Source organism: Gadus morhua, chromosome 19 (assembly GCF_902167405.1).
Source record: "Gadus morhua chromosome 19, gadMor3.0, whole genome shotgun sequence".
NCBI lineage: Eukaryota > Metazoa > Chordata > Actinopteri > Gadiformes > Gadidae > Gadus > Gadus morhua.
In genome coordinates this window covers 10,233,030-10,258,373 of record NC_044066.1, presented here as the reverse complement: position 1 = coordinate 10,258,373, position 25,344 = coordinate 10,233,030, and the positions used below count along the sequence as shown (strand labels likewise).

The following is a 25,344-nucleotide window of genomic DNA, read 5'->3' as shown; positions in this document are numbered from 1 at the left end:
TATCCTCTCAAAATTTTAATCAAAAGAAAATGAATCATTAACAAGTTTATAAAACAGTGATCCAGTTACATAAATAAATTGATATTACTGTATCAAACCTTAAAATTCCATTTCATCAGCAAGTTGAAACAGTGGTACAATCTTTTTACGCAATATAATAAATAAAATGATCATAGTTATTTTATAAACAAGGGAGCTAGTAACAGACCTATAGTGAGGACAGGGGAAAGTCACACTGAATCATTTTCACAGAAAAACAAGAAATAAAGAGAAACAAAGAGCTTTTAAAGCACAGAATACAGAATATAAAAAAGAAACTGAAGTAAAAAAATGTTGTTGATTTGTTATTTTTAAATGAACAAGGTTTGGTAGTTACAAATGGTCATTTGGTTATTTTAAAGCAGCCAAACAAATGAAAAATAAATCATGGACCATATACAGTAGGCTATAAAAAGCTGAACAGTCAAGACCTAAACAGTTACTTTCTGCCCTGCACAAAGTCTGTATCACTACAGAGGAGGCAAATATACATTTCTTGGGCCTAAACAAGTTTTCCTTTAATGGCCGACAAAGGACAAGAAACCAGTTTTACTGTACCCATGTTATACTGTAGTTTTAAAGGTAAAAATTGTATTTAAAGAGAAATTCCACTGTCAAGCAACATTAGCTTGTTCAACAGAAAAGGCATACATGTTTAAGGTTCCCCTTTTAGTCTGGCAAGCAAATCAACAACAAAACTGGTAGTTGCACTATAAGGGTAAAAAAAAAAGTAAAGAGTAGAGTTGTAAATCGCTGTTGATTCAGGAAGAGCTTGGAAAAAACGACAACAGACACATTAGCCACCTTGCTAGCTAGCATAGCAGACACTGAAGTAGTAATAGTGGACTTGTTGTAGTCCAGGGTGAAGCAGAAAGCAGTAGCTGTGCCATTCCAAGTTATTACGGGTAGACTGGTGGACATATTACATCTACGAATAGAGGATGGCCCACCAGTGGAATTTTCCTTTAAAAACAGAGCGCTATGGGCCATATTCACATAGTGGCCATCTTTGGTCCTCCTTAGAACCAAGATGGCCGCCTGGGGAATGCTGTCGGCTGTAAGTCTCTGATCCAGGGCTTGTTGCTCAGAAGACTCTTTAAACCATGGTTTATGGTCCCCACCTGCGCTCCACTATGTGAACGCATGCTTTCTGTGTATTAATACAAAACAAAATAAGACGACTTATCGTCTCGCAATTAGCCCATTTTTCTGTTCACCGTAAGAGTCGTCACAGTGCATCAGTACAACGACTCAAAACATTGTTCAGGTCGTCCACCTTTGGATGCTTCACAGCTTGTCAATAAAAGGTGTCAATAACCTCCGTTGCCTTCGGTGACAATCAACTGACACGCGCTGTTGCTAGGTTACTGACGGTCAACGGATCCGATGCAAATGCCATTGGACAGTCACCTGGCCTCAGAAAACACCACCCGGCGCACAGTTCAAGTCTTTCTGATATGTTTTTGTAAAAAAGAAAAACAAATACCAAAACTTCAAGTATTTGCATTACATATAATATTTTGTCATAAATTAGTAAATGTATACATTTTTTACATCTTCAGACGCAATAATCTGTGTGTTCTGTACAATAAAATGCTTCTTAACTTTTTTTTTTTGATTTTCCAAAGTAGTCCCTGAGAATGTATTTTGACATTTTTCACAAACAAGTAACTCGACGACAGTATCTTTGTGTTTTTCTGTACTTTGTTAAATGTGAGCAGTATGAATGGCAACACTGAAAAAACGAAAACAAGTATTTGAGTATTACAAAAACCTAAGAATATTGATTCAAAGGAACGATGATTTCTGTGGATCTTCTTCTACAAACTTCTTTATGTGCCAGAAGGTGGACTAAAGCTTACACACAATCCTTACGAGAGGTAATTGTTGCTTAAGATAGGGAGTCCTCTTGGTTTAAAGCCATTTCTGTTTAGTTTGAGGCTCTAGGTAATCCACGAGGAAATGGAAGTGCAAGTTGGAAATTCACTTGGTGTTACGCAAAAGAGTTTGTATTTATCTTCAATGCTATGACAATTCTGTTTGTAAACTGACCATGAACATAAATACCAAGTGTGGCTTATAGTTTGTTTGTTGCCACTGTAGTTATTAAATGCAATTTCGTCTTTACTTCTGTTTTGAATTGTATCAAGTCTTTTGTTTGTGCTTTAAATCTACCCCTTCGAGACATCACTAAGTGGGAGTGTCGGCTCATATGCACGACGGACTGCTCTCCCAACTACCATACTGTCTAATTAACTCCTTCCAGCTGATTGGACAATCCCACATTTGTGACGCCTCAAAGGAAAAGATTTGAGATAGATAGAAATGGCTCATAATGGCTCCACAACATGACACCTGGTGGTATAACAGGGGCCCTTTTTAAGATGACCTGAAAGTACGCAAAATACTGGTATTTCTAAAGCCTCCGGAAAACCTGATTTAATACCATGATTTAGACTGCGACGGTCTAAGCTCACCTGTGGAGCAAGCATCACACGCTCCCTTCTCCACCGCGGTGGAAACCCGGTTCTGGCTGTCTGAACGGCAGATCTCGACGGCAGGAATCCCCATCTACTTCTGAACCAAGTGGGGAAGGAGATGGGGAGGGGGGGGACGAGGGGATTCAAGTGAAAACGTACACCAGCCCGTCGACCCGTCAACCGAACCGCTCCCTCACCAGATTCATGAGCTTCTTCTTGCCCTTGTAGATCTGCTTGAGGTTGTCTATGAACTGGGCGAACTGGATGTGGCCGTCCTGCGCCATCAGGAACGTCTCGCGCGCCTTGCTCAGGAACTCGATGAACTCGCCGTAGTGCCGCGGGCTGATGTGCGTGAGCCGCGAGTGCGTGGTGTTGATGTAGGCGCCGATGGTGGCGTCCAGCAGCTTGCGCAGCGGCGCCTTGTCCAGGGACATCAGCTTGCCCGAGTTGCGGCGGCTGTGCAGCGCCGACACCACCATGCCCGGCGTGGTCATGGTGCACCGCCGCAGGATGTCCGACAGCACCGTGGCGCACTTCACGCTCTTCACCACCAGGGGGATGACGGCCGCCAGCTCGTTCTTGCCCAGCGAGTGGCTGAGCGCGCACGCCCACAGCACGTCGTTGATGGCCGGGTGCGTGTCCTGGTTGTAGCTGAGGTTGAGGTGCGTCATGGCCAGCGTGGCGAGCTTGTAGGCGCGCATGGGGTAGCCGCGGTGCTCCATGTAGCGGGCGATGGTGAACAGCTGCGTGTAGCTCATGCCCGTGGCCGCCGTGGCCGCCGCCGCGTCCAGCACGATCTGGTACGCCGTCTCGAAGGCGATGTGCTCCTTCTCGCAGAGGGTCAGGGCGGAGAGCGCGCAGTTCTGGGGGTCCTTCATGGCGCACTGCAGGGCCAGGGTGCGGGCCGAGTTGGCCAGGTTGTCCTGCTGATGGCAGTCCAGGTGGAGCCGCAGCACGGTGCTGTTGGACACGACGGTGGTGGCCACGATGCTGGTGGCCTCCGTGGGGGTGAAGAGGGTGTACCAGTTCTGCATGATGCTGTCCAGTGCGTAGACCCCTGGTGGACAGAGAGGGGGATGACGTCAGGGTTGAGCGGTACAGTGGCGTTTGGCGGGGTTGGTTTGTGAGAATTTGGTTGTGTTTATTAAACATAGGTTTCCGGAGACACCGCCCGTGTTATCTCTTTATTAAAATCAAATTAAATGACATTATTAGAAATGTGTCGTTTTAACCGGAATAATTGAATGATTGGATTGATGAATTAAAAACTACACTTGATTGTCTTTGATACTAAATAACCTATACATACGCACTGTACTTAAAAATACATTATGATCGACATTTAATAGTGTAATTCAAATGTATTGTTGGGATATCTTTTTGTGCCCTACTGTGATCTCATTTCTATTTTAAGATTGATCTTTTTAGTTTTGTCGTGTGCTGCCTTTGCAACCGAGACCCCGCCAGAGACGGATAGAGTACCCATCTAATCTAATCTAATGCTAATCTAATCTAATCCATTTGCCCAAAGGGGTCTTCACTGAGGTCTGGACTCACCGACTTCCGTGGCACAGGTGACCAGCCAGCGCACCATCTCCCGCCTCCGCCAGTTCAGGGTGGACAGGGTCATCCTCATCACCTACGCAGGGAGGGGGACACAGGGTCAGCAAGGGGGCTGTGGGGGCTGGAGGGATCCCCCCCCCAGCCTTAAGGTTCACGGTTCCATCCCCCATGTCTTCAAAGTGTGTGTGTGTGTGTGTGTGTGTGTGTGTGTGTGTGTGTGTGTGTGTGTGTGTGTGTGTGTGTGTGTGTGTGTGTGTGTGTGTGTGTGTATGTGTGTGTGTGTGTGTGTGTGTGTGTGTGTGTGTGTGTGTTAGAGAGGAGCAGTTTGAGTAATGGCAGGGTAGGCGGAATATAAGTGCAGGTGTAGGCGGTTGCATCTGTCTTTTTTCAAGTCTTTTCTGTATGATTTATGGTTGGGTTAGATCAAATCTGCTTCTTCAATTCTTGCCCTTATTAATTTAGCATGTTGTCATTTGTTTTCCTTGTTGGATTGGACCATTTATTTACATGACATGCACATTGTATTGTCATTTAAATATCAATAAATATGTTTTATTATAGCCTAGATGTACATCTATAGTTATTTCATGGTCACATGCAACTGCCTCTTTATTTTGCTTTGATAATAATTTGGATGGTCTGTGTTTTCTGTTGAAAAACATTTTTCCTAAATAAAGACTATTATGCAATAAAGTCAAACATTGACAATGTTGTTTGGTTAATTAATCCAAATGCATTGATGATAATAGGTTGCACTCATGTGCACGCTCAAAAAGGTTGGCAAGAAGTTTGTAATATTCCACGTTTAAATGACAGCTTGAAGTGATGGTTGTGCTCATCTCCTTCATATTAAACTAAATTATTAACCACAAAGCAATTATAGTTTCACACACACACACACACACACACACACACACACACACACACACACACACACACACACACACACACACACACACACACACACACACACACACACACACACACACACACACACACACACACACACACACAAAGCTACGGCCTAAACTTGCTCTACCATCTCAACTAATAACATACCGGTAATAGCCTAATTTATAACCTAATATAACCCTAACCCTAATAATAGCCTAACAGGCATAGATTTGACAAATGGCATGACTTTCGTTCAATCTTTTAAAGACAAGCTTAATTTATACTACCTTGAATAACTCCATTAGTTTAATCCTTAAAAAATCTTTAATGGCCAGCAGGGGGCGGACACCATTTTACAATACCGTGTGTGTGCGTGTGCGTGTGTGTGCTTGTGCGTGTGTGCGCGTGCGTACCTGCAGCCCCAGCTCCAGGGACACCTTGAGCAGGGTGATGTCGGGCAGGCTGTCCATGAGCGTGGCGATCTTGAAGGCGTCCTGGGCCAGCTTGAAGATGTGCGACGAGGAGTGGATGTTCTTCTGGATGGACTCCAGCACCGTCTGCAGTTTGCACGCGTCCCCTGATGGACCGACAGCAGCATGTTGGTACAGCGGAGTCATGGAGCGTTACATATTCTAAACTCTAAATAAGAATATGTCAACAGTTTGAGGTTTGATGCCATCGGGCTAAACCGAAGCATAATGATGTATTTGTCATTCAGTCTCTGCGCGTGTGTGTGCGTGTGTCAAACGGGTTTGTGCACGTGTGTGCATAAGTGACTCTGTGTTATCCAGTTTGTGAGCATGCGAGTGGTAATGTGTTTGCGTGCGTGCCCTTGCGTCAAACGCGTTTGTGCATGCATGTGTGTATGGGTGACTGGGTATTATTTGTGCTTGCCCCGGCGTGTGCGTGCGTGTTACCTTTAGCAGCCGTGAGCATTGTGGAGGCCAGTTCACATTGCTGGGACTCGACATGGCTGAGAGTGAACCAGCGCGGGTATCGGTTGGTTACCACGGATACGATGTGGTGCGAGCGAGACAGGTCACTAGAGGGCTCCAGGACCGGCAGCCTGAACACACACAAACAAAAGAGGAACAGGACGCTCTTATATGGTCATAAAAGAGATTACGTGTGTGTGTGTGTGTGTGTGTGTGTGTGTGTGTGTGTGTGTGTGTGTGTGTGTGTGGCTGGTTGAGGCAGTCACCCCTGGCCCGAGGCAGACGGATGAGGCTCTGGGGCTGGGTAAGGCTGCACACCTGTGCATTGAGCCAGCAATAAATACAGGTAAAACCAAGCCATCTACACACACACACTAAAGGACGTCTCATAGATGACAGCTGGGATCGGTTATGGAGGAGGCCCGTCAAAGGTGGCGTGTGCCACTGACAGTTCAGAGACCAATGCATGCAAGCAGTGGTGGAAATATAAAGCTACACATGTTGGGATCTAACAAGGTTAAATGGAATTCACTGTAAGTGACTTTGGTAAAATGTATTTTAAATTATATAATAATAAAAATATGAAGGAAAATATTTGAATGACAATGATCATTTATTCCTAAATAATAGCATTACGTAAGCATAAATCATTTTATTACTCCTCAGCCATGGTTTCATAAGCTTCCAGAGGGTTTTGGTTTGGATGTCTGAGTCCATTTATTTCATTTATTACTCTAACCTAAAGAAATGTCAGATTCCTCCAATAAAAAATGGTTGTGAATCAAATCATAGCGATGGAAGTCAGGGAATTTGGATGATATGAATCTCATGTATAAAGAGTGATATCATCCATCATCCCGGCAGGAAGAAAACCAAAACCACATGACCCCATATCAAATTATATTCACACATGTATTAACGGCGCCTTCCAGCACTGATCAATTATGTAATAAGAATTCCAAAATGTCGAAGGAATCTGATGGCCTCCAACACCCAACCCCCACAGTCCGGAACCTCCTATAAAAAGCAATAAATAGGGCTAGTACATCAGAATGCATCATGGGTATTTTTATTAGCTATACTCCCCCATTTGTAGAAGACTCGAAAGAGTTTAAGTACATGCTAAATCAACGTTAACGAGCCACAACCTAGGCTAACAAAGAATTTGTTTTGCCACGTCTCTCATAAGAAAAGCTGTTTCAAACAACAATGTCAAAATCCTTTCACGATTCATAACTGAACCTGACCCAAAGAAGCATCGCCACCACCACAATAACTTAAATTAAATAAAACGGAGGCGATTATTGTGATTTGACGTCGCTACAAGCCCTACGCCCCGGGGTATTGACCAGCGTTATTTTGCGGTTCTTATTCCCAGCCGTGATCGACTCACCTCATGGCTCTAAGTGCAATCTTGTATGCCAGTTCAGCATCGTGAGGTAGCAGAGTGGTGAACAGGTACTTGGCGAAGGTGTGCATGGGGACACTTTCTCTGTGGAGCATCTCCCCTAGGCCACTGTGGGGACCGGCTGGAACACACACACACACACACTTAGAACACAATCAAGCCTATACGTTCATAAATATGAGGAACACAATGTCGGATAAAAGGGTCTGCTAAATTATAAGATAGGACACACACACACACACACACACACACACACACACACACACACACACACACACACACACACACACACACACACACACACACACCCCTGTGTTTTATGTGTGTGTTTGTACATGGGTATGTCTACACATGTGTGGACACATAAGTGTTGACACGTATGTGTGTCTATGCGTTAACGCGCGCGTGTCTGTGTGTCTTTGCGTTAACGCGTGTGTAGATCTGTGTGTGGCTGTGCGTCCGTCCGTGCTGAACCGCCTGTGTGTGTGTGTGTGCGTGCGTGCGTGCGTGCGTGCACAGGCCCTCCGTCTCCCCCGTCCCCGCTCACCCTCCAGCAGCAGCGCGGCCTGCCGGCGGAACACCTTCACCAGCCGGTCGTCCAGCTCCACCTCCTGCAGGCGCCCCAGCAGCTGCTCCTCGTGGCGGCCCACCTTCTCCTGGGCGTACAGGCCGTCGGGCATGGCCCGCTGCTGCCCCAGGCCCAGCAGCGCCACCTCCACCGCCAGGCACACCAGCGACTCGCCGTCGTCAAGGTAACGGTGCGTGGGGAACGTGGGGTGCTTCACTCTCTTGGCTGTGGGGGGGGGGGGGAATGGTACGGGAGGGAGGGGGAGGGGGGCGGGGGATTGATTGATTAGAAATAAGTCAGCACATTGGCATGTATTGATTTGATATTAGGAGCGGTTTCTCTGTGTGTGTCTGTGTGTGTCTGTGTGTGTGTGTGTGTGTCAATACATGTAAACACAGGTGTGTCCGTGCATGAGTCTTTCAGCGTGTATACACGTGTTTCAGTGTGTGCGCGTGTGTGAGTGTGAGAGTGAGTGTGTGTGTGTGTGTGTGTGTGCGCGCGCTTGCATTTTTCAGTGTGTCAGTCTGCGTGTCCGAGGCGTGTGCGTGCTTGTGTCGACGTGCTCATCCTTAGCAGTGGGAGGGTGTGTGAACCCTATGTACCTGAGAAGTCCAGCCGTCCCCCCGCTGAGTCCTCGCTGCCCCCTTGACTCGTGCCCATCAGAGTGCTGAACAGGGTGCCGATGGGGTCCAGGGGGTGGCCCACCCAGCCCTCGGGGTTGGTGGTGGAGGTCACGCCCTTATGCAGCAGGTCTGTGAGTGGAAACGCACACAGCTTAACATGAGGAGTCGGGTCCTACAGCCTAACATAAGAGGACATGTGGTCAGAAGGAGCCAAGAGAATCGTGATCGATCTGCTAGATAACAAAGAGGAGGTGCACTGCGTCTTATTTATATACATGGCTTGGCTTCATAAACATGCTCAGTATGGCTCCTCCCTGAAACACCCTTATGGATAATAATCGGGCCACAAGTATACCGCGTCTTATAGCTCTAAATAAAATAAATAAAATGGAGAAAGATTTGTTGCATTCTGATCCACAGGTTCTAGTGATCTATCTTTTTTTTGTCTTTGGTCTAGAAAAAATAATAATAGTAAAAGTCAAAATCAGTCAAAATTAGTAGTATGGAAAATATGCTGTATATATTTTTTATATATACAGCATATTTTGAATATCAATGTAAATGTAAAGTATACAAACAATCTAAGGAAACTATTGAACTTTTTCAGGGGTAAGATTGAAAGTTTCATATAGATATACTAGAATAAAGGGAAAGTAAACAAACAAAGCAACAAACCTTTCTTGTGATTCCGGAATAACTCCAGCTGCTTCTGTTGTTGCCTCTGCAGGGTGTTGACGATAGCGATGGCCAATCGCAGCGCTTCCTTGGGGTAACCATGTGACCTCAGAGCGTCCACTCGGGCGCAGGCAGTGGGAACATGCTCTGTTGTGACCACGATGAAACAGTTATCTTACACACCGTAATCCATATATCATTTTATAAATCACTTGATCTCAGCCAGATGTTTGCATATTAGGATCCGGAACTATAATGTGGGTGGGGTATATGACTGCCTGTCAAAAAGGTCTGAGGTTCTTTAATCTGTCAGCACAGCCCATCATGTGTGGCCTCGACATGCCCTAACCCCCTTCATGCTCCTCCATGCCATGATTCTGAATTCATTGCAAATCGCTTTGGATTAAAAAATAAATAACCAGATCCAAGTATAATTAGAGGAGTCTCTGTATGTCCGTGCTATGATTCCACTTCGCGGTGTATTGCTGAGGACCCAAGGATGTGCCGCTTCATAGTGAGATCTAGACATCTATGGGAGACATTTATCCCTAGTGTGTTGCTACTTCAGAAGTAAACACTGTAGTGCATTGAGAGCAGACTCCTAAAACCTTTTCACCGCCGAACTGCATGCTGGGTACGGCTTGCTCTACGTTGTTTGCAACAGTACATGCAACTACAGAGGACGGAAGAGAACGGAGATGTTACATTGCTGGCTAATTGGTTTCAATAAGCTAAAAAAAAAAAATCAAGAAACAGCGTGGTTACTTTAGCAAACACTGCTTTTGTTCCCAGGAAATAGCCCGTTTCAAAATAGCTAACTAGCCCAGGCTAGTTTGGTCCGTTGTCGCTAACTAGCCTGGTTCCAATTTTAGCTAGCCTGTAAGTAATGACAGCAGTCAGTTCCTCACGTCTGCTACTAAGGCTGAGCGCTATCCAACTATAATGTAAGAAGTATCTGTATGTATGTTTATCTGTGTCTGCTTCGATTTTCTCAACAACCGTTCATCCGGACAGTGTGAGTCGTTTGGATGAGGCAGCATTATTGCAAACAGCAATAGTGGAGGCCCAACAATCGCCCGTTTCCAAATACGCACGTTATGAAAGAGCACTTTACTAGTGGTACTTAACAGGAGTCTTAGGGATGTTCCGGCCGTGAGCCCAATATATTATTACTTATTAAAAATACATTGTTTGTCATATTATTTATGCATGTGTCACGTATTGATGCCGCATAAATCATTATTTGAATGTGTAGAAAAACATTAATGGTTATTCATTTAAAGTATTCAATAGAATTGTATATAAACATGATTATCTATTATAATATTTATTATAGACATAGTTATTATACATTAAATTATTTACAATATGTAATATTGTAATATTACATATTGTAATATAACCCTGTGGAATATGTGCATATATAACACTAATTAGCGTATTTTTTTTACCGTGCCACAGGGGCCGGCCGCGGGGGTCGAACAGGGCGCTGTGGCGGTTGTCGTGGTAACAGCAGGTGGCGACGGGGTCCTGGGCGATGATGTGCTGCAGGTGGGGGTCCTGCCAGTGGAGGTCACAGGCCTCGATGGCCCGTGTGAACACCGTCCGGTGGGGCCGCGCCAGGGCGTCTGACAGGGGGGCAGGAGCGCACGTTACACAGCCGTCCACTGTGTGCGCGCGTGCGCGCGTGCGTGCGTGCGTGCGTGCGTGCGTGTGAGAGAGAGTGAGAGTGAGTGGGTGAATGAGTGGGTGAATGAGTGAGTGAGTGAGTGAGTGAGTGAGTGAGTGAGTGAGTGAGTGAGTGCGTGTCAAAGCCTTTTTGTCTATCAAATGCGCGGAATAACCAAAGTCGATCCATGCCAATTCAATGATTGAGAAAAAAGCAACTAAATACTTATATTCAAATCAAAAAATAAAGTATAAGACAGGAAAAATATAAAATGAATTAACAAACATACCCACACTGTGCGTGTGCACGCATGAGTGTATGTGTGCCTGTGTGTGTGTGTACTACAGGTATGTGTTTGCACTCAACACTATCAGTATTAGCCTGAAAAGGGTGCATGAGAAGAGCTAAGACAATAATAAACTACCATGGAGCCTAGAGAGGCCTGGGTGAGGGATTACACCAGGGAGTTGTGACATCACGGTGGAGAGGCTGGATCTCAGGGCGGGGGCGAGAGAGGGGGCGCTACCTGAAGGTCACACCGGCTACGAGTGGGAACCGGAGTCCTAGGAGTCTCATGATAAGAGACAGTGGGGGGGGGGGGGGGGGGGGGGGTTCCTTCGCTCCGATTGGCCGGGACATCTCACCTGGGTGGCCGTGCGGGCCTTGAGGTCGTGCGTTGGTCAGGTGGGTCAGCTCGCTGCCATGGTTACCGTCCTCCAAGGGACAGGCGTCCACGCTGTTCCAGCGGCGCAGCTGCTGCAGCCAGGAGCCCTTCTGCTCCCGCTTGCAGTGGGGGTTCAGCACGATGCACATCCACAGCGCGCCTGGGGGACGCACACACGCGTTTACTTACATTGCAAACCTTTATATACACTTGTAGGGCATCGTTGAGGTTTCCCTAATTTAGGACGACGAGCTGGACGAGTGTGTGTCCATGTCCACACACGGACACACACACAAACATATACACAGGCGCACACGTACTAGCGCACACACACACACACACACACACACACATTAGTTAACTGTAGTACAAAATACATTTTTTGTCGTGTTGACAGTTGAGACCGCAAGTTTTTAGACAGGAGACGTACAGTACTGTACGCATTGTGCCCTTTTCAAATACCTAATGTTAAAATGGCCGATGTTTACGGTTTGTGTGCACCCTCCCATTGCAGGATACACAGTGCTGAGCTAAGCCCATTGTAGCATAACGGTGCTAAACTAAGCTGAGCCCATGGGGGTTAATTTGGGTTGGAGTCGCCTGTTCCTGTTTCTCCGGCAACACTTGCTCTCTGTTGACAACTAACGGCCCGTGTTGACACGCTGTCACTCAACCGGAACGCCATTTCTACGTCACTGACAGCTCGTGATAATCTAGGTACCCGAACGAAGCTCCTAACATTTGAGTAATGATGTTGACGTTTGGTGTTAGACAGTAAAGCTGATTGTATGGTTACTGGGAAAAACAGCTCCACTCATGGGAGAGAGAGTGGCCTTTAGTGTGAAGGTGCTTAAGTGTTCAAGTGAGAACTAAACTCAACACATATCAAAGAAACACACAACTCAACAGGAAAAGAAGATACCCTTGAAAGCTCTTTAGAACGGATCCTTTATCTGTCCTAGTTCTGGAAAACACATGCTGGAGCTCGAGCCCATCGCCATGGCTACTGTTCCCATCCTTAGGCTGTCCTTTATTTAATTCTGAAGTCCCTATAGGGTGAATGTCTGTTGACCTGGCTGTGATGGACCAGAGCTCCATTATGTTATTATGAAAATCTTGATCCTGCTGTGTGACATCCTGGATATCATTTTGCATGAATGAGGTCAAACATAAACCTGCTGTACCTGTCCACTCAGAAGAGCTGCTTGGTTAAGTGTTGGCGTGGCTTTGGATCTTTAGGACACGTGAGGCGCACACGCCTGTTATTGTTACACAAATGTGCACCAAGATGTGTTGGTATTAAGGGTGTATTGCAGAAGCACACACACACACACACACTTTGTGCCGCATCTCTGTATGTAAGCCAGCAAGTAAAGCGGTTGTTTTGAATTTGATATAGTTCAAACCCATGCATCAGTGTACGTTTAACGTAGTCCCCGCCATGCATATGCGTGTATTTTCCCTAATGTATCGGCGTACATTTAACCTAACCTAACCTTCATGCCATTCATTGTATGTATTATACCTCTTTCGCCCCATGTATTTGTATACTTCACATAGCTTATCCTGTGTATTCAACATCTATTTGTATATATGACCTACTTCACCCTAAGTATTTGTATATTTTACATAGTTCACCTCATGTATGTGTCGCCAAGTCACGCCATGTTATGGTATGTTTTACAGAGTACCTCCTGTGCATTAACCTAGTTCAGCCCATGTTATGGTATGTTCTACAGAGTACATCCTATGTTTTAACCTAGTTCAGCCCATGTTATGGTATGTTCTACAGAGTACATCCTATGTTTTAACCTAGTTCAGCCCATATTCTGGTATGTTCTACAGTCTTCCTCATGTGCATTAACCTAGTTGCCCCGTGTTATAGTCTGTTTTACATAGCAACCCCCGTGTATTAACCTAGTTCAGCCCATGTTATGGGATGTTTAACAGCATTGCTCCTGTGTGTTTACCTAGTTCGGCCCATGTTCTGGTAGGTTCTACAGAGTACTTCCTGTGTGTTTACCTAGTTCGTCCCAGAGCTGCCTGTATTTGTCCGTCATGGTGGTCCCCTGCTGTTTCCATAGCGCCAGCCGTGGGTCGCCCAGGAACTGACCGGTGATCAGAGTCAACATCCGCGCTCCGTTGGAGTCCCTCATCTTCAGCATCTCCCTCACCTGGGGCATAGGTACAGGGGCACAGGTAAAGACACAGCTATGTTGGAAGACACAGGGACATTAACAAGAAACAGGTACGCTTATGAGCTACGTTGCCACGATATGATAACTGACGTACAGATGTAATAGTGAATTTTGATATGGCTGTGGGTGTATGACATGTATGAGTGTATGAGGACAAATGTATGAGTGAATGGATGACTGTGCAGTTGAACGAATGGGTAATTCTGAGGCAATAATTGTCAAAGCATTCCCATGGCTACAGTGATCAGTATGGTTATTTCATACCTCTCCTGCATACTGTTAGCATCGACTACAGGACGGTGTGGTTGCTGTGTGACCGGGCCAGGCTACCAGCATGTCTGGAGAATGCTTACCTTGCTGAAGAGCAGGTTGAGCTGCTTCCCAGAGCCGTGGTACCCTCCCTGGGACAGGAAGAGCTTCACCTGCTCCTGGACCTGCTCCTCGTCCAGGTGCCAGCAGTTCTCATCGTCCACACTGGCCCCTGCTGTGGGGTCCGGGGCTCCTACACACACACACACACACACACACACACACACACACACACACACACACACACACACACACACACACACACACACACACACACACACACACACACACACACACACACACACACACACACAGTGAGCCACCATGCTAATATCTTTGGGCTGGGTGACATTGTGCCTTATGATCGTCTTCGGTATTTGCATTCCAATAGAAATTACACTCCCATGTCTCTTGTACACACACGCTCACCCCGTCTGGATGGGGGACTGCAGGAATAAAAAGGGATTCTGCCCCACCTTTAACTCTAACTCCAGGTATCCGTCAAGCACGACCGCAAGCACATGCATTCTGCATTCCGCCACAAGCCACTCATTTGTCACTTTAAAACACCGGCACAATGGCAGGCGGGAATGTGCAATCATGCAAATGCAGCCGCAGTCGTTAATTGATGACTAGACGCATGTTGGAACTAGAAGGCAATCCCGTAGAGAGCAGGTTGTGTCACTCAAACCTGTCCGGAAGCCACACGTCACCACGACTAGAAAGAATAAACACGCAACGCACCTCAAAAGACAGGGAAATCCGAATCTAAATAAATCACGTGGCCCCACCCTGCTTTCCTGACTCATCGACACACACGCACGTTTCGCTGACGTCTGCTGAGATTTTGGGCAGGTCACAAATTCTCGGCGGCCCAATGCTTGCACAATCACATGTCGTGAAACATCGAAACAAGCGCAATCACATCTTTTATATCGCCATCCCAGGCCCTCCTTTAAAGCCCCCCCCCCCCCCCCCCCCCCCCACCAGCTGCTCCTAGTCCCCCCCACCCACTTCATTCTTGTCCCCGTACAGGGACCACAACGGAAATAAGCCTTCGGTTTTTATTTATCTAACTATTTATGCATTTCAATGTATGACCTTGAGTGCTGTTCACATTATACATCAAAAACGTCAAATTATAAAATCATTCATTCACTCACCGTGCACCTGGTTGATCTCCGAGTCCAGAGACAGGATCTCGTCGGCCAGCTTCTGGGCGGTGGGCAGCACCTCGGTGTGGTGCACCGTGATCAGGTACTGCACGAACTTCTGCAGCTGGTCCCGGTTCATCTGGAACAGCGTCTCCGAGATCGGCAGCCGCAGCTTCACCTGCTCGGGCTTGCGCACGCGGTACAGCGCCAGCGCCACCACGTGGGCGCAGTAGAAGATGTCTTTGTTGCCACACGTGCACGTCACCGCCGTGATCTTGCAGCGGTCGAAGCTCACGCTCACGCCGCAGGGCTGCGGGGGCTCCGCCACTGCCGTCGTCCCCGTCGCCGGGGCCGCCGCCGGGTCGGACGCCGATGCGGGGGCGGCGGGCTCTCGCACCGTCCCGCTGAGATGGAAGCCTGGGGGGGGGGGGGGGGGAGAGAGAGGAGGGGTGTCAGACAGGCTCTATAGGGGTCAGATATACCGGGCTACTGTGAATTATACTGTGAAACATACTGTACGGTACTACTGCGAAACATACTCTACTGATAAACATACTTTGTAAGATATTCTGCAACACTAAATATACAAATATCCTCCTCTACTGTTAACATTCTGTTTTACTATCAAACAACCACACAACTGTATTGCTACCAATTACTAACACCACTGTCAAACAGTCTGTGACTTTCAAAGAGGTGGGGTTTCATTTTTTGCATGTGTATAATATATAGTCCTCCTATTTGCCTGTTCAGCAGAGTGATGAAACAGTACACATAGTATGCATTAGATTACCCTAGCTCGCTAGCTTCCGGTCGCTGTTCCACAAACAGCATCAGCGTATTACTCCCTCACAGAGTCCCTCCCCACACACACGCCTGAACCACAGCTGACCCGATGACGAGACAGAGAGAGCGCAGAGAGAGGCGGAGCGAGGGTGGGCGAGAGAGCAAGAGAGCGGGACGGATAGAAAGAAAGACAGAAAGAAAGACAGAAAGACAGAAAGACAGAAAGACAGAAAGAAAGAAAGAGGCATGGACATGGAGTGACAAAGAAACCAGAAACTGAGAAAAAAAGGAGACACAAAAGAGTGCAAATGTGAGACGGAGGCAGAGAAAGAGAGAGAAAATAAGAACGAGAGTGGGGAATAGAGACCCCTGATGGAGAGAATAGGGAGGAGAAGAGGCCGGGTCTTCCAAAACAAAGGAGGGGCGTGTTGGGAGAAGCAGGCTTGGAATGCCCTCAGCTGAGCGCCGTGTGTGTGTGTGTGTGTGTGTGTGTGTGTGTGTGTGTGTGTGTGTGTGTGTGTGTGTGTGTGTGTGTGTGTGTGTGTGTGTGTGTGTGTGTGTGTGTGTGTGTGTGTGTGTGTGTGTGTGTGTGTGTGTGCGCGCGCACGCGCGCGTGCGTCTCTATGCTTGGCAGCGAGCCAAACCCCTGAGCTCAGCATTCTGTAACGCACTTCCTCGTCTCGCTCTCTCCATCTCACAGCTTGCATAATACTGAGTGTCACCCACGGCAACGAAAGTTAACTCCTTCGACGACTCAACCGCAGCGCATCTAGCCTTACTGTGACCTATGAGCCCCCAACGCTATGACAATTTTTTTTCACTATAACCCATTCGCCATAATGCAAGAACTTATTAGCCATAACCAAAAGACAGTTATACAGCCACAATATTAGCCACAATGCTATAACGAATAAGCCTTGGGGTCATAAAGGGGTTATACGCTATAATGCAATAAACAATTAGCCTGAGGATGATTAAGGATATAAACGTATTAGCCTTAATGCTGTATCAAACAGACAATTATAAACTATAATAAGCCTTATGGGTTATAAACTATTTTTGATAATGCTATAAATAATTTGCCTTAAGTTGATGATGGCTATACAATTATTACCCTTAATGCTGTAACTAACAGACAACTATAAACTATAATAATCCTTAGGGGATATAAACCATAAGCCTTAATGCTAAAATCAATTGTTTTAAGAATATTTTAAGAATAGTATAAGAATTTACATTACCCTAACCTGATTCTATGACGCATAACTCTAAAGCCCGCTATATAACTCTATAACCATCCAACCACCTAGAATCCATCTCAGACCCACACTGTGGGCCCGCTGTGCCCATGTACTCAGATTCATAGCCCTGTTGGATAGCCCTTCAAAGACCTGACAGCTCATGCCAACAAGCGTTCTTGTCCCAGTTTGTACATTGCATAATCACAGCCTTTTATCAAATGCTTTTATCCATTTTCTTGACTGATCATATTTGAGCTACGTTTTCTGGCCTTTGTTTAGTCAAAAAAACAAACATTGTATGAGAACATAACAGGGTGCAATGTGTTCTGTGGTTTGGTGTGTATTTGTGCATTTGTACAAATACACACTTAACCCACACAACGCCTACACAAACACCTGTTGTGCAGAGTTAGCGGGCTAATGGGGCAAGTTTCTGCTGGTCTGGAAACAGTGCACCTCTGACCCATGGCCTCTGAACTACTAACAGGTGTTCACCAGACTACACAAACAGCCTGGAAACGACATGGAAATGTGTGTGTGTGTGTGTGTGTGTGTGTGTGTGTGTGTGTGTGTGTGTGTGTGTGTGTGTGTGTGTGTGTGTGTGTGTGTGTGTGTGTGTGTGTGTGTCTTTCCCATGTGGTACCACTGAAATATACAGTACACAGTCTACTTCTGCTATGTTGTAACAGCAGGGGTATTCCTTGAATTTATGGCAAAATAAATTAAATTGAACATTTTTGAATAAACAACGCAATAAAAAGAACAACGTGTTCCACAGCACATGTCACCGCTGACTAACAAAACATGTCGTTTGCTTTCTATTGATAATACCAAAGGTATGATCCGGGTAAAGCCATGACTAGCCAGACAGGTTCCTTTATTACGCTTTAAAATAAACACGTGTGCGTACGGAAGTACCATACTCATTGCCGTCGTATCGCTCTTTTCAAGGATAAGTCACAAACGGATTGCCGTTGAACAAAGAACAACCTCTATCCTGTGTGCGTGCGTGCGTGTGCGAGCGAACTGAACGTGTTCAACTCGTCCGCGGTACCGGGCCTACATTTCAGAACAAGATTGGACATGATGGAGGATAAACTGGCTGTTCCGGACCCAGTATCTGTCTGTCCGGTGGAGCAGAACATGACACATGAACCGGGTTAAAGCTCGATGTCGACAGGGAGAGAGCGAGAGCATCTTAAAAATGTCCACCACACGTGGGAGTGGTGACTCAAAACACCCGGTGGTGAACACGTTGTGTGTGTACTTGAGTGCGAGTGTGGGTTCGTCTCTTCGCGCGTGCTCTCGCTGATTAGTCAAGAAATCCCAGTCGTCTGAGTAATACCAACCGTCTGTCGTGATGTCACAACGGCACCCCCCGCTATAAAAAAACAAAAGAGAAGCAAGGGGAGGGGCCACAGGATGTAGGTCACGCCGTATCGTGGCTCCACATCCAACCAGAACAACATAACCTCTTTATCTCCACTCTATCTGGGTGAACCAGAGAGCGTTGGCTTGCTCAACAAAACTACTGAGGAACCGGTCCCCGTGTTTAGCAATTGGCCCGGCAGGAACGGCCGTGGAAAAGGGCTGTGTTGCTAGGTTTCACATCCCTTCTCTCTATCGCTCTCTTCCACCTCTCTCTACCCCTCCTCCGTCCTGTCTCTCTCCCATCTTCTGAACCTTTTCCTGCAATGCTAATCTCTCACCTCCTTTTTTCTTTCAACAAACCACTCTTTGTTGCGATGGGGAAGGGATTGTCATCATGTTCGCCATCTTGCTTATCAAATCTGAAGCATCCTCAGATGTCCAATGACAAAGCGATAATAAATTGAAGACACACACACACACACTTTATGATAATGGAATGTACTAGTTCAATGAGGGAGGTCATGAACACGTTCATATTCCATCTCAAACATAGTACATACGCGGACAAAAGTGCCTGTGTTCCCCAAGCTAAATCAATACATCATTTGCCTCCTAAATTCTGGTCACCTAGTTAGTGGAATGGACCAAAATGTGGACAAACGTGACAGAATGTTTCTGGGGAGTTTGACTCATGGACCACGGCATCTCTGAACAACATCCCTAACCCCTAGCTGTTTGTGGATTAACTTCCTTTGTATTCACTTTAGAATGAATGATTCTCGAATTTCTCAAGCGTTTGTGTGCGGGACGACGCCACATCCTGCGACCATGTTTACAACTGCACACAAACTGTTGAAACATGCATTCAAACAATGGCATTTCTGTGAGCCATGCTGAACTGAACGTGAAGATAGAGGAAGGGAGAGATCATTAGGAGGGGGAGGAGAAGAATGAGAGAATGGGGAAGAAAACGTTTAAAAACAGAAGAGACCTAGAGGAGGGAGAGGTTAAACAGGAAGCAGGAAGTGGCTGATTACAGGATTGCTGACTGCATGGGAAGGGAGGGGGGGACGAGAAGAGGAGTTGTCCGCAAGTCCATTGCCAGTGAAAAGATCACACACACGCACACGCACGTTTAAAGACAACGCTACCTACTTTGAGAAAAATACTTTACGTCACCAGAGTTGGTATTCTGGTTCAAATGAGATCCGGAAACCTGGTTCACATGGTGACACGCAGAGAGATGTAAACCACCGACTCGGTATCCCACCATTTAGTCATTAAGCGCATGCGCATTCAAGTGAATGTTCAGTGAACTCCTCTACATGTCTTTCAAGAGCCGGTGGGGGGCTAGGCTTCCTGCTCAAGGATTTCACTTCACACAGCCCAGCAAAGATTTGCACCGCCGTTTGTTCTTTATAAAACTAACTTTAAAACAAGTTGTGAGTGGCAGGTCAAAGGTTACCGGGTGAGAGGAGATGATGGAGGAGGAGGAGAAGGAGGACAAAAGGAGAGAGGGAGTGGATGGAAGGGAGACCTGGTAGGAGGGGATCACAGTGGAGGATAACAGTAGCATGGGGGGGGGGGGGGGGGGGTCATCATTAAGACCCCCCTCCTGTCCCGGCTGAGTTATGGGTAACTGCCTGTTGATGGATGACACCTTTAAAACCCCATTAATAACACAAGCATTGCTCCTAAGCCACTTTGGATTAACGCACAGCTGGTGCCGGAGTGGTGGTTTGGGCAGTGGTGGAGTCCGCTGCCCCGCGTTAAAGTATCTCCAGCACTCCATTAGGTTCCTCTGCTCTACTGCTCTATTGCATATTGGACTTTAGTCGATTGACAGATGCTTTGATTCAAAGCGACTCAGATGACTGAATTCAGAAGAATGATGAATTCCGATGAATGATATTAATAAGGAGGCAGGGTGGCATCTTGCCTAAGAAGGCCTGCCTGCATATAGGTGGCAGAGATCGTGGTATCGAATCCAGTACCGCTCGGTTTGGAGACCCGAACAAGGCTTGATCCCCACAGGCTCCACCGCCGAACTCTATCCAATGTTAATTAATAATTACAAAAAAGGTGTTCAGCATTATCTTTTCACGACACTATATTTCACGACATTCTCTTCCACTTTTGGTTATCTGTCCCCATCAGCGTGGCCTCCTTGACCCCGCTAGAGGCAGGAAAGAGCCAAACACACACTTGTGTGCTGAGGCCCTGAGTGATCTGAAGAGATCCTTTCAAAGGCGGTGTGAAGGGCGGCCACAGCTCATCAGGGGCCAATCCTCTGAGGCCATGTGTTCCCATGATGCCAGGCGTTTGGCATGCTTTGACTTGCTTTGTTGACTCCTTGAAAGCCCCACGAAGAATAGCCCTGAACCAGAAGACCCTGCAGGGTGTGAGGGCTACACTATGCAACAGTGCTCCCCTCGGTAGGTAGGGATCACAAGCTGGATCCACCACGCGAGCGTGCTTGGGTGTGTGTGAGTGTTCAAGGAGATAGATAAATCAAATATGAACAACCATATGTTGTTGTTTGACTGTTGAATTATTACTGAGAACTAGCCTTGGCCAGAGCCCTCTGTACCGTGTGTGTGTGTGTGTGTGTGTGTGTGTGTGTGTGTGTGTGTGTGTGTGTGTGTGTGTGTGTGTGTGTGTGTGTGTGTGTGTGTGTGTGTGTGTGTGTGTGTGTGTGTGTGTGTGTGTCGTCCATGCACAGTTTGCACATGGATGGGAAACAGTGATTTGGATAAGCTGTTTGGGTTGATGTGGAAAAACATTTCAGACATTCAGCTACGTTGGATGGAATGCCAATGGAGAACGTTCTGGAAAATACCTGGGCAGAACTCCAAGCTCAAACCAGTAACAACAGGAACATCTGAGAAGTGTTAGTTCCATTAGATAGGGAGCTTTAAACTTTAAACTCTATGCAATCATTGTCCATTTGTCACCAACAAGCTAACGTTTTTGGCTTCAACTGTATCCGCTTACAGTCAAAGCAAGCCCCTTGTTTCAGCGGAAATACGAACACTATGACATATAATAAAGAATCGGTTTGAGTTCAGAGTTCTACGAAGGAGGGGAAGGGGACGTGACATCCCCATGGTTACGCACACCGCCAACTTTGTCCAAGCTAGTACACATTGCTGAGTATGAGCGCTAAAATGAGCGACGTAGTATATGACAAACGCCACACAGCGGTGGTATACTATTAGTTTCCGAAAATATATAATAGAACCCTCTCTCGGACACAGACCTCAATGGCCGCCCAGACGGAGCTCAGAGAAGACTGTCACAAATTGTTTTTGGGAGCCAGGCAAAAGCATTTATTTTTTGGGGGGGATATTACGGCTTTTTACAAAAAAAAAAAAATCGTTTTATCGACCATATAAATGCAGTCACTTTACCATAAGCAGTACTTCAGTTTGCATATGTATTGCCAAAACATGACCATGGGACCCTGACTGAGGAGACAGTAAGTAGATATTTGGGGGTTTGGAAAGGTAGGCATGATAGGCACAGGGCCGGGCTGTGTTGAACCGTTTTCTGGTCACATGGGGGTATCAAAAATGCTTGAAAGAGGTTGAAGAGGCCGGTCGAGATTCCTCTTTATGGTGACAGGGATCCATGCTGAGCCAAGCTGGTGGGACACAAGTCAAAAACGCCGAGCCATTGAGACATACCTGGCCTGGGCACGTCCTGCATGTACAAATAGCAGGGAGGTTTTCAGGAAACCCATCGTCTACTGCCCGACCGGGCTTGCAGCTAATTTGAATTTTTGTTTTGGATTAACTAATATGATATAATTTAAATAGTGGACCATCACACATGGTCCGAGCCCCAGATCTATGACTCATAAAGTCAATGGGAGTGTCAATCACAGTATCAGGGTAATAAACAAACATACGTAGATATACATCAGATTCTTCTTTCAAGCTATTCTAAAATACACATTTTGTATTTTTCATTGACATGTATTCACGTTATTCCAGTAGACGAGTTAAGGTGAAGTACTATGTTTCTATATGAACCAATAATGCAGAATAAGAAAGAAAAAGAGAGGAGAAAGCAGACATAAAGATGGAACGGAGGACCTTTCCATCACCAATAAACACTGCACTCACAGGCGGAGATAGGCAATTAAGCATGTACGTCACAATCACTTATTAAACCTTCAATACCCGACGTGCAGGAATCCCAGAGACCTGAGATAAGGACATGCTTATGTCGTTGCCCTTGAGAGGAGAGTCGAAGTCTCTCTCGTTGTCGGTAGCCACTCGGTTATTTGGTGTCAGAGGGAGATTACATTCCAGGGCATGTCAAATCATTGATTTTGTAAGAAATTAATGATAACAAAAAACTGTTATGTCATACTCTCTGAAGGAGGAAGATTGCGTTTAGAAAAAAAATACACACTTTCTGCCTCTCGCCCACCCACCATATTAGCGTTGTCCCTGGAAAGAATCACCACGGTTATATTATTCAGATTCGATTTCCCTGCCATATTCATCATTTAAATAAAGACTAGCTAGTGCCAAAAATATCCGCATTGTTAATAACATCACTGGGAATCCCATAAGCTCACACAAAGCTTGTCATCATATATTCCTGATAGATGGCATGTGAGTGGTCCAACTGGACAATAATCCTCTTTGTTGCCTCAAGTGACATTTAAATATGTTAGACCCAAACTGTGACCTTGGTGCTAAAAGTGCTCTTTCACCAATGCCAAAACTTAATTTCCAAACGACTTTGAACCCTGTACCGACGTTATAAACAGCAAAAGCCCCAATTGGAGAAACACAATCAGATAAACAAAGGCTAGGAAAATGTGCTGTTGACTGTTGCTTCCGAGTGCAAATTTATTGAGCTCCCTGCCTTTAAATTTGCATAGAATGATAATGTCAACTGGATAAATGATTACCATTAATGGATCAGTGGGATTTACAACCCTTCCATCCTTTCTACAGTGTTAAACAAGGATTGAAAGTCCCATTATTAAAACCGTTGGACTCCAGTCTGATTTTTTTTTTTTACACAAACATAAGCGTTGAAAGGATTATTCCTAACAACCTACCAAATTTCGTTTGACTTTAAAATGTCTGGGATCCATGTGAACGATTGAAGAGTAAGAATGCTTTTCTTTGTCAACACATGGAAAACCGAAACATTGTATTGCTACCGAGCCAGGTAGAGAATGTTTCAAGATTGTAATTCAAATACAAATATAAACCGCAGTAAGTAAATTACTGCCGACAGACCACATGGGAACAGAGAAGTGCACGGATGTGATGGATGGAGCGTTGACTCCTCCCTCGACACATTAGCTGAGCTTGGGTTTCCGTCATAGGGACTTGGTGCAACCCCACTGGAAATAGTGAGGGTCGTATGGTGGCCAATCAAGGCCAACTGGTCTAGCCTGGAAGCAAGGTCCCCCCAACACTTTCAACTCTTATTTCCGCTTTTGCGCAAAGGACAGTATATACAAAATAAATGTGGTGCGTCTAAAAAACAAATAAATAGAAATCGATATCTACATTAATGCTATTTTTTCTTGCAATGCGTTTGGAAGGCTGACATTCGTGTCCAGTAATCCAAGATTTGTTTCATGTCCAATTACATTATGCTAGAATAGCATAATGATCTGGGAACTTTGCTTCATGTAATTAAACACACACACAATGTCTCTTTCCAGTGGTTAAAAACCTAAAAATCCTACTAGTTCTACCTCAGCAGTTTTATATTCAAACCTAGTCCAGTACTCCCTCTGTAGATCGATATTTACATTAATAACAGCGGGGTTAATATGGAGCAGCATATCGGATATACATCCACCACCAATGTCTGGATGATCACCAACACACGCGGGGTGGTGGTTATGTTCCAACGACCTAAACCAGATCTTTTTTCCATTGTTCTATTTTTGTGTGTGTAGCCTAACCTCGTTTCCGTCAAGTAATGACTAACTTGATCGCAAAATAAACCAAACTTTTCCCGTGAGCAGCATTGTTAGCAAATCGATAATAACCCCACATGCATAATAATAAACATGATATAACAAGAGCACGTCATAATACAGCCATGTGATATAGCCTGTACGTAATCATTTGTTGTGTATCGGGGTCATTAGAGTTCTCATGTTGTGTCTGCCTGTCTTGTTTAGGGCCCCAGTACTTTATTTCCAGCAAAAAAAAAATACAATAGAAAAATGTCCTTCTTGGCGTTGCCTATTTGTTACATAAAATAATATATAAATGGACATAACCACGGGAACGCATCCATACTATCTCAAAATAAATGCCCTGACACGTGAGCTGAGCAGTGGGTCTATTATGTTTCTTTAACGGCAGAGCGCAGCGTTCCGATTACGCATTGGGTTTCGACGCCTGCATCAACAGCGCACAGCCGGGGTGTATGCCCACGGTTTAAAGCCCCGGCCAGCTCCCTAGGTCTGTTGTCTACCTTACATTTCTTCGGAGCTATTCATTTTCGAGGGCCTCGATGAAGCCCAAAGCGATGTTTGTGCGATTCGTCTTGTCTTACTAGGACCGATGTGGTTGGTTTTACTCGTGTGACTGGTTGGTGGTGGCATCACTCACCGACTTGCAGCACATTGTCCACGCAGCCACTCTCCAGCAATGCGACGCCTCGTCGGAAGGGGAGTCGCGTTTCATCGTTGTTCTCCCCGCTAGATCCGACCTCGTCTCCCCCGGTTTTAAACGACGAGTACATACAAATCTCCCGTTCGCTCCGTGGGAAAGACC

At 45.9% G+C, this 25,344-nt stretch overlaps 1 protein-coding gene across 1 annotated transcript in view; it reads right to left on the bottom strand.

Moving 5' to 3' along the window:
- zswim6 (zinc finger, SWIM-type containing 6) overlaps positions 1 to 25,344 on the bottom strand; it is a 25,929-nt gene continuing 585 nt past the window's right edge. Inside the window, exons 1-14 of the mRNA XM_030342070.1 lie at positions 25,180 to 25,344; positions 15,189 to 15,596; positions 14,070 to 14,218; positions 13,542 to 13,692; positions 11,499 to 11,678; positions 10,637 to 10,813; positions 9,186 to 9,332; positions 8,490 to 8,639; positions 7,867 to 8,112; positions 7,305 to 7,440; positions 5,894 to 6,042; positions 5,390 to 5,553; positions 4,077 to 4,158; positions 1 to 3,576 (exon numbers count right to left, since the gene is read on the bottom strand). The exon at positions 25,180 to 25,344 is cut by the window's right edge and continues 585 nt beyond it. Coding sequence (XP_030197930.1) covers positions 2,696 to 3,576; positions 4,077 to 4,158; positions 5,390 to 5,553; positions 5,894 to 6,042; positions 7,305 to 7,440; positions 7,867 to 8,112; positions 8,490 to 8,639; positions 9,186 to 9,332; positions 10,637 to 10,813; positions 11,499 to 11,678; positions 13,542 to 13,692; positions 14,070 to 14,218; positions 15,189 to 15,596; positions 25,180 to 25,344 — 3,185 coding nt within the window. The 3' untranslated portion in view covers positions 1 to 2,695. The remainder of the gene's footprint in view (positions 3,577 to 4,076; positions 4,159 to 5,389; positions 5,554 to 5,893; positions 6,043 to 7,304; positions 7,441 to 7,866; positions 8,113 to 8,489; positions 8,640 to 9,185; positions 9,333 to 10,636; positions 10,814 to 11,498; positions 11,679 to 13,541; positions 13,693 to 14,069; positions 14,219 to 15,188; positions 15,597 to 25,179) is intronic.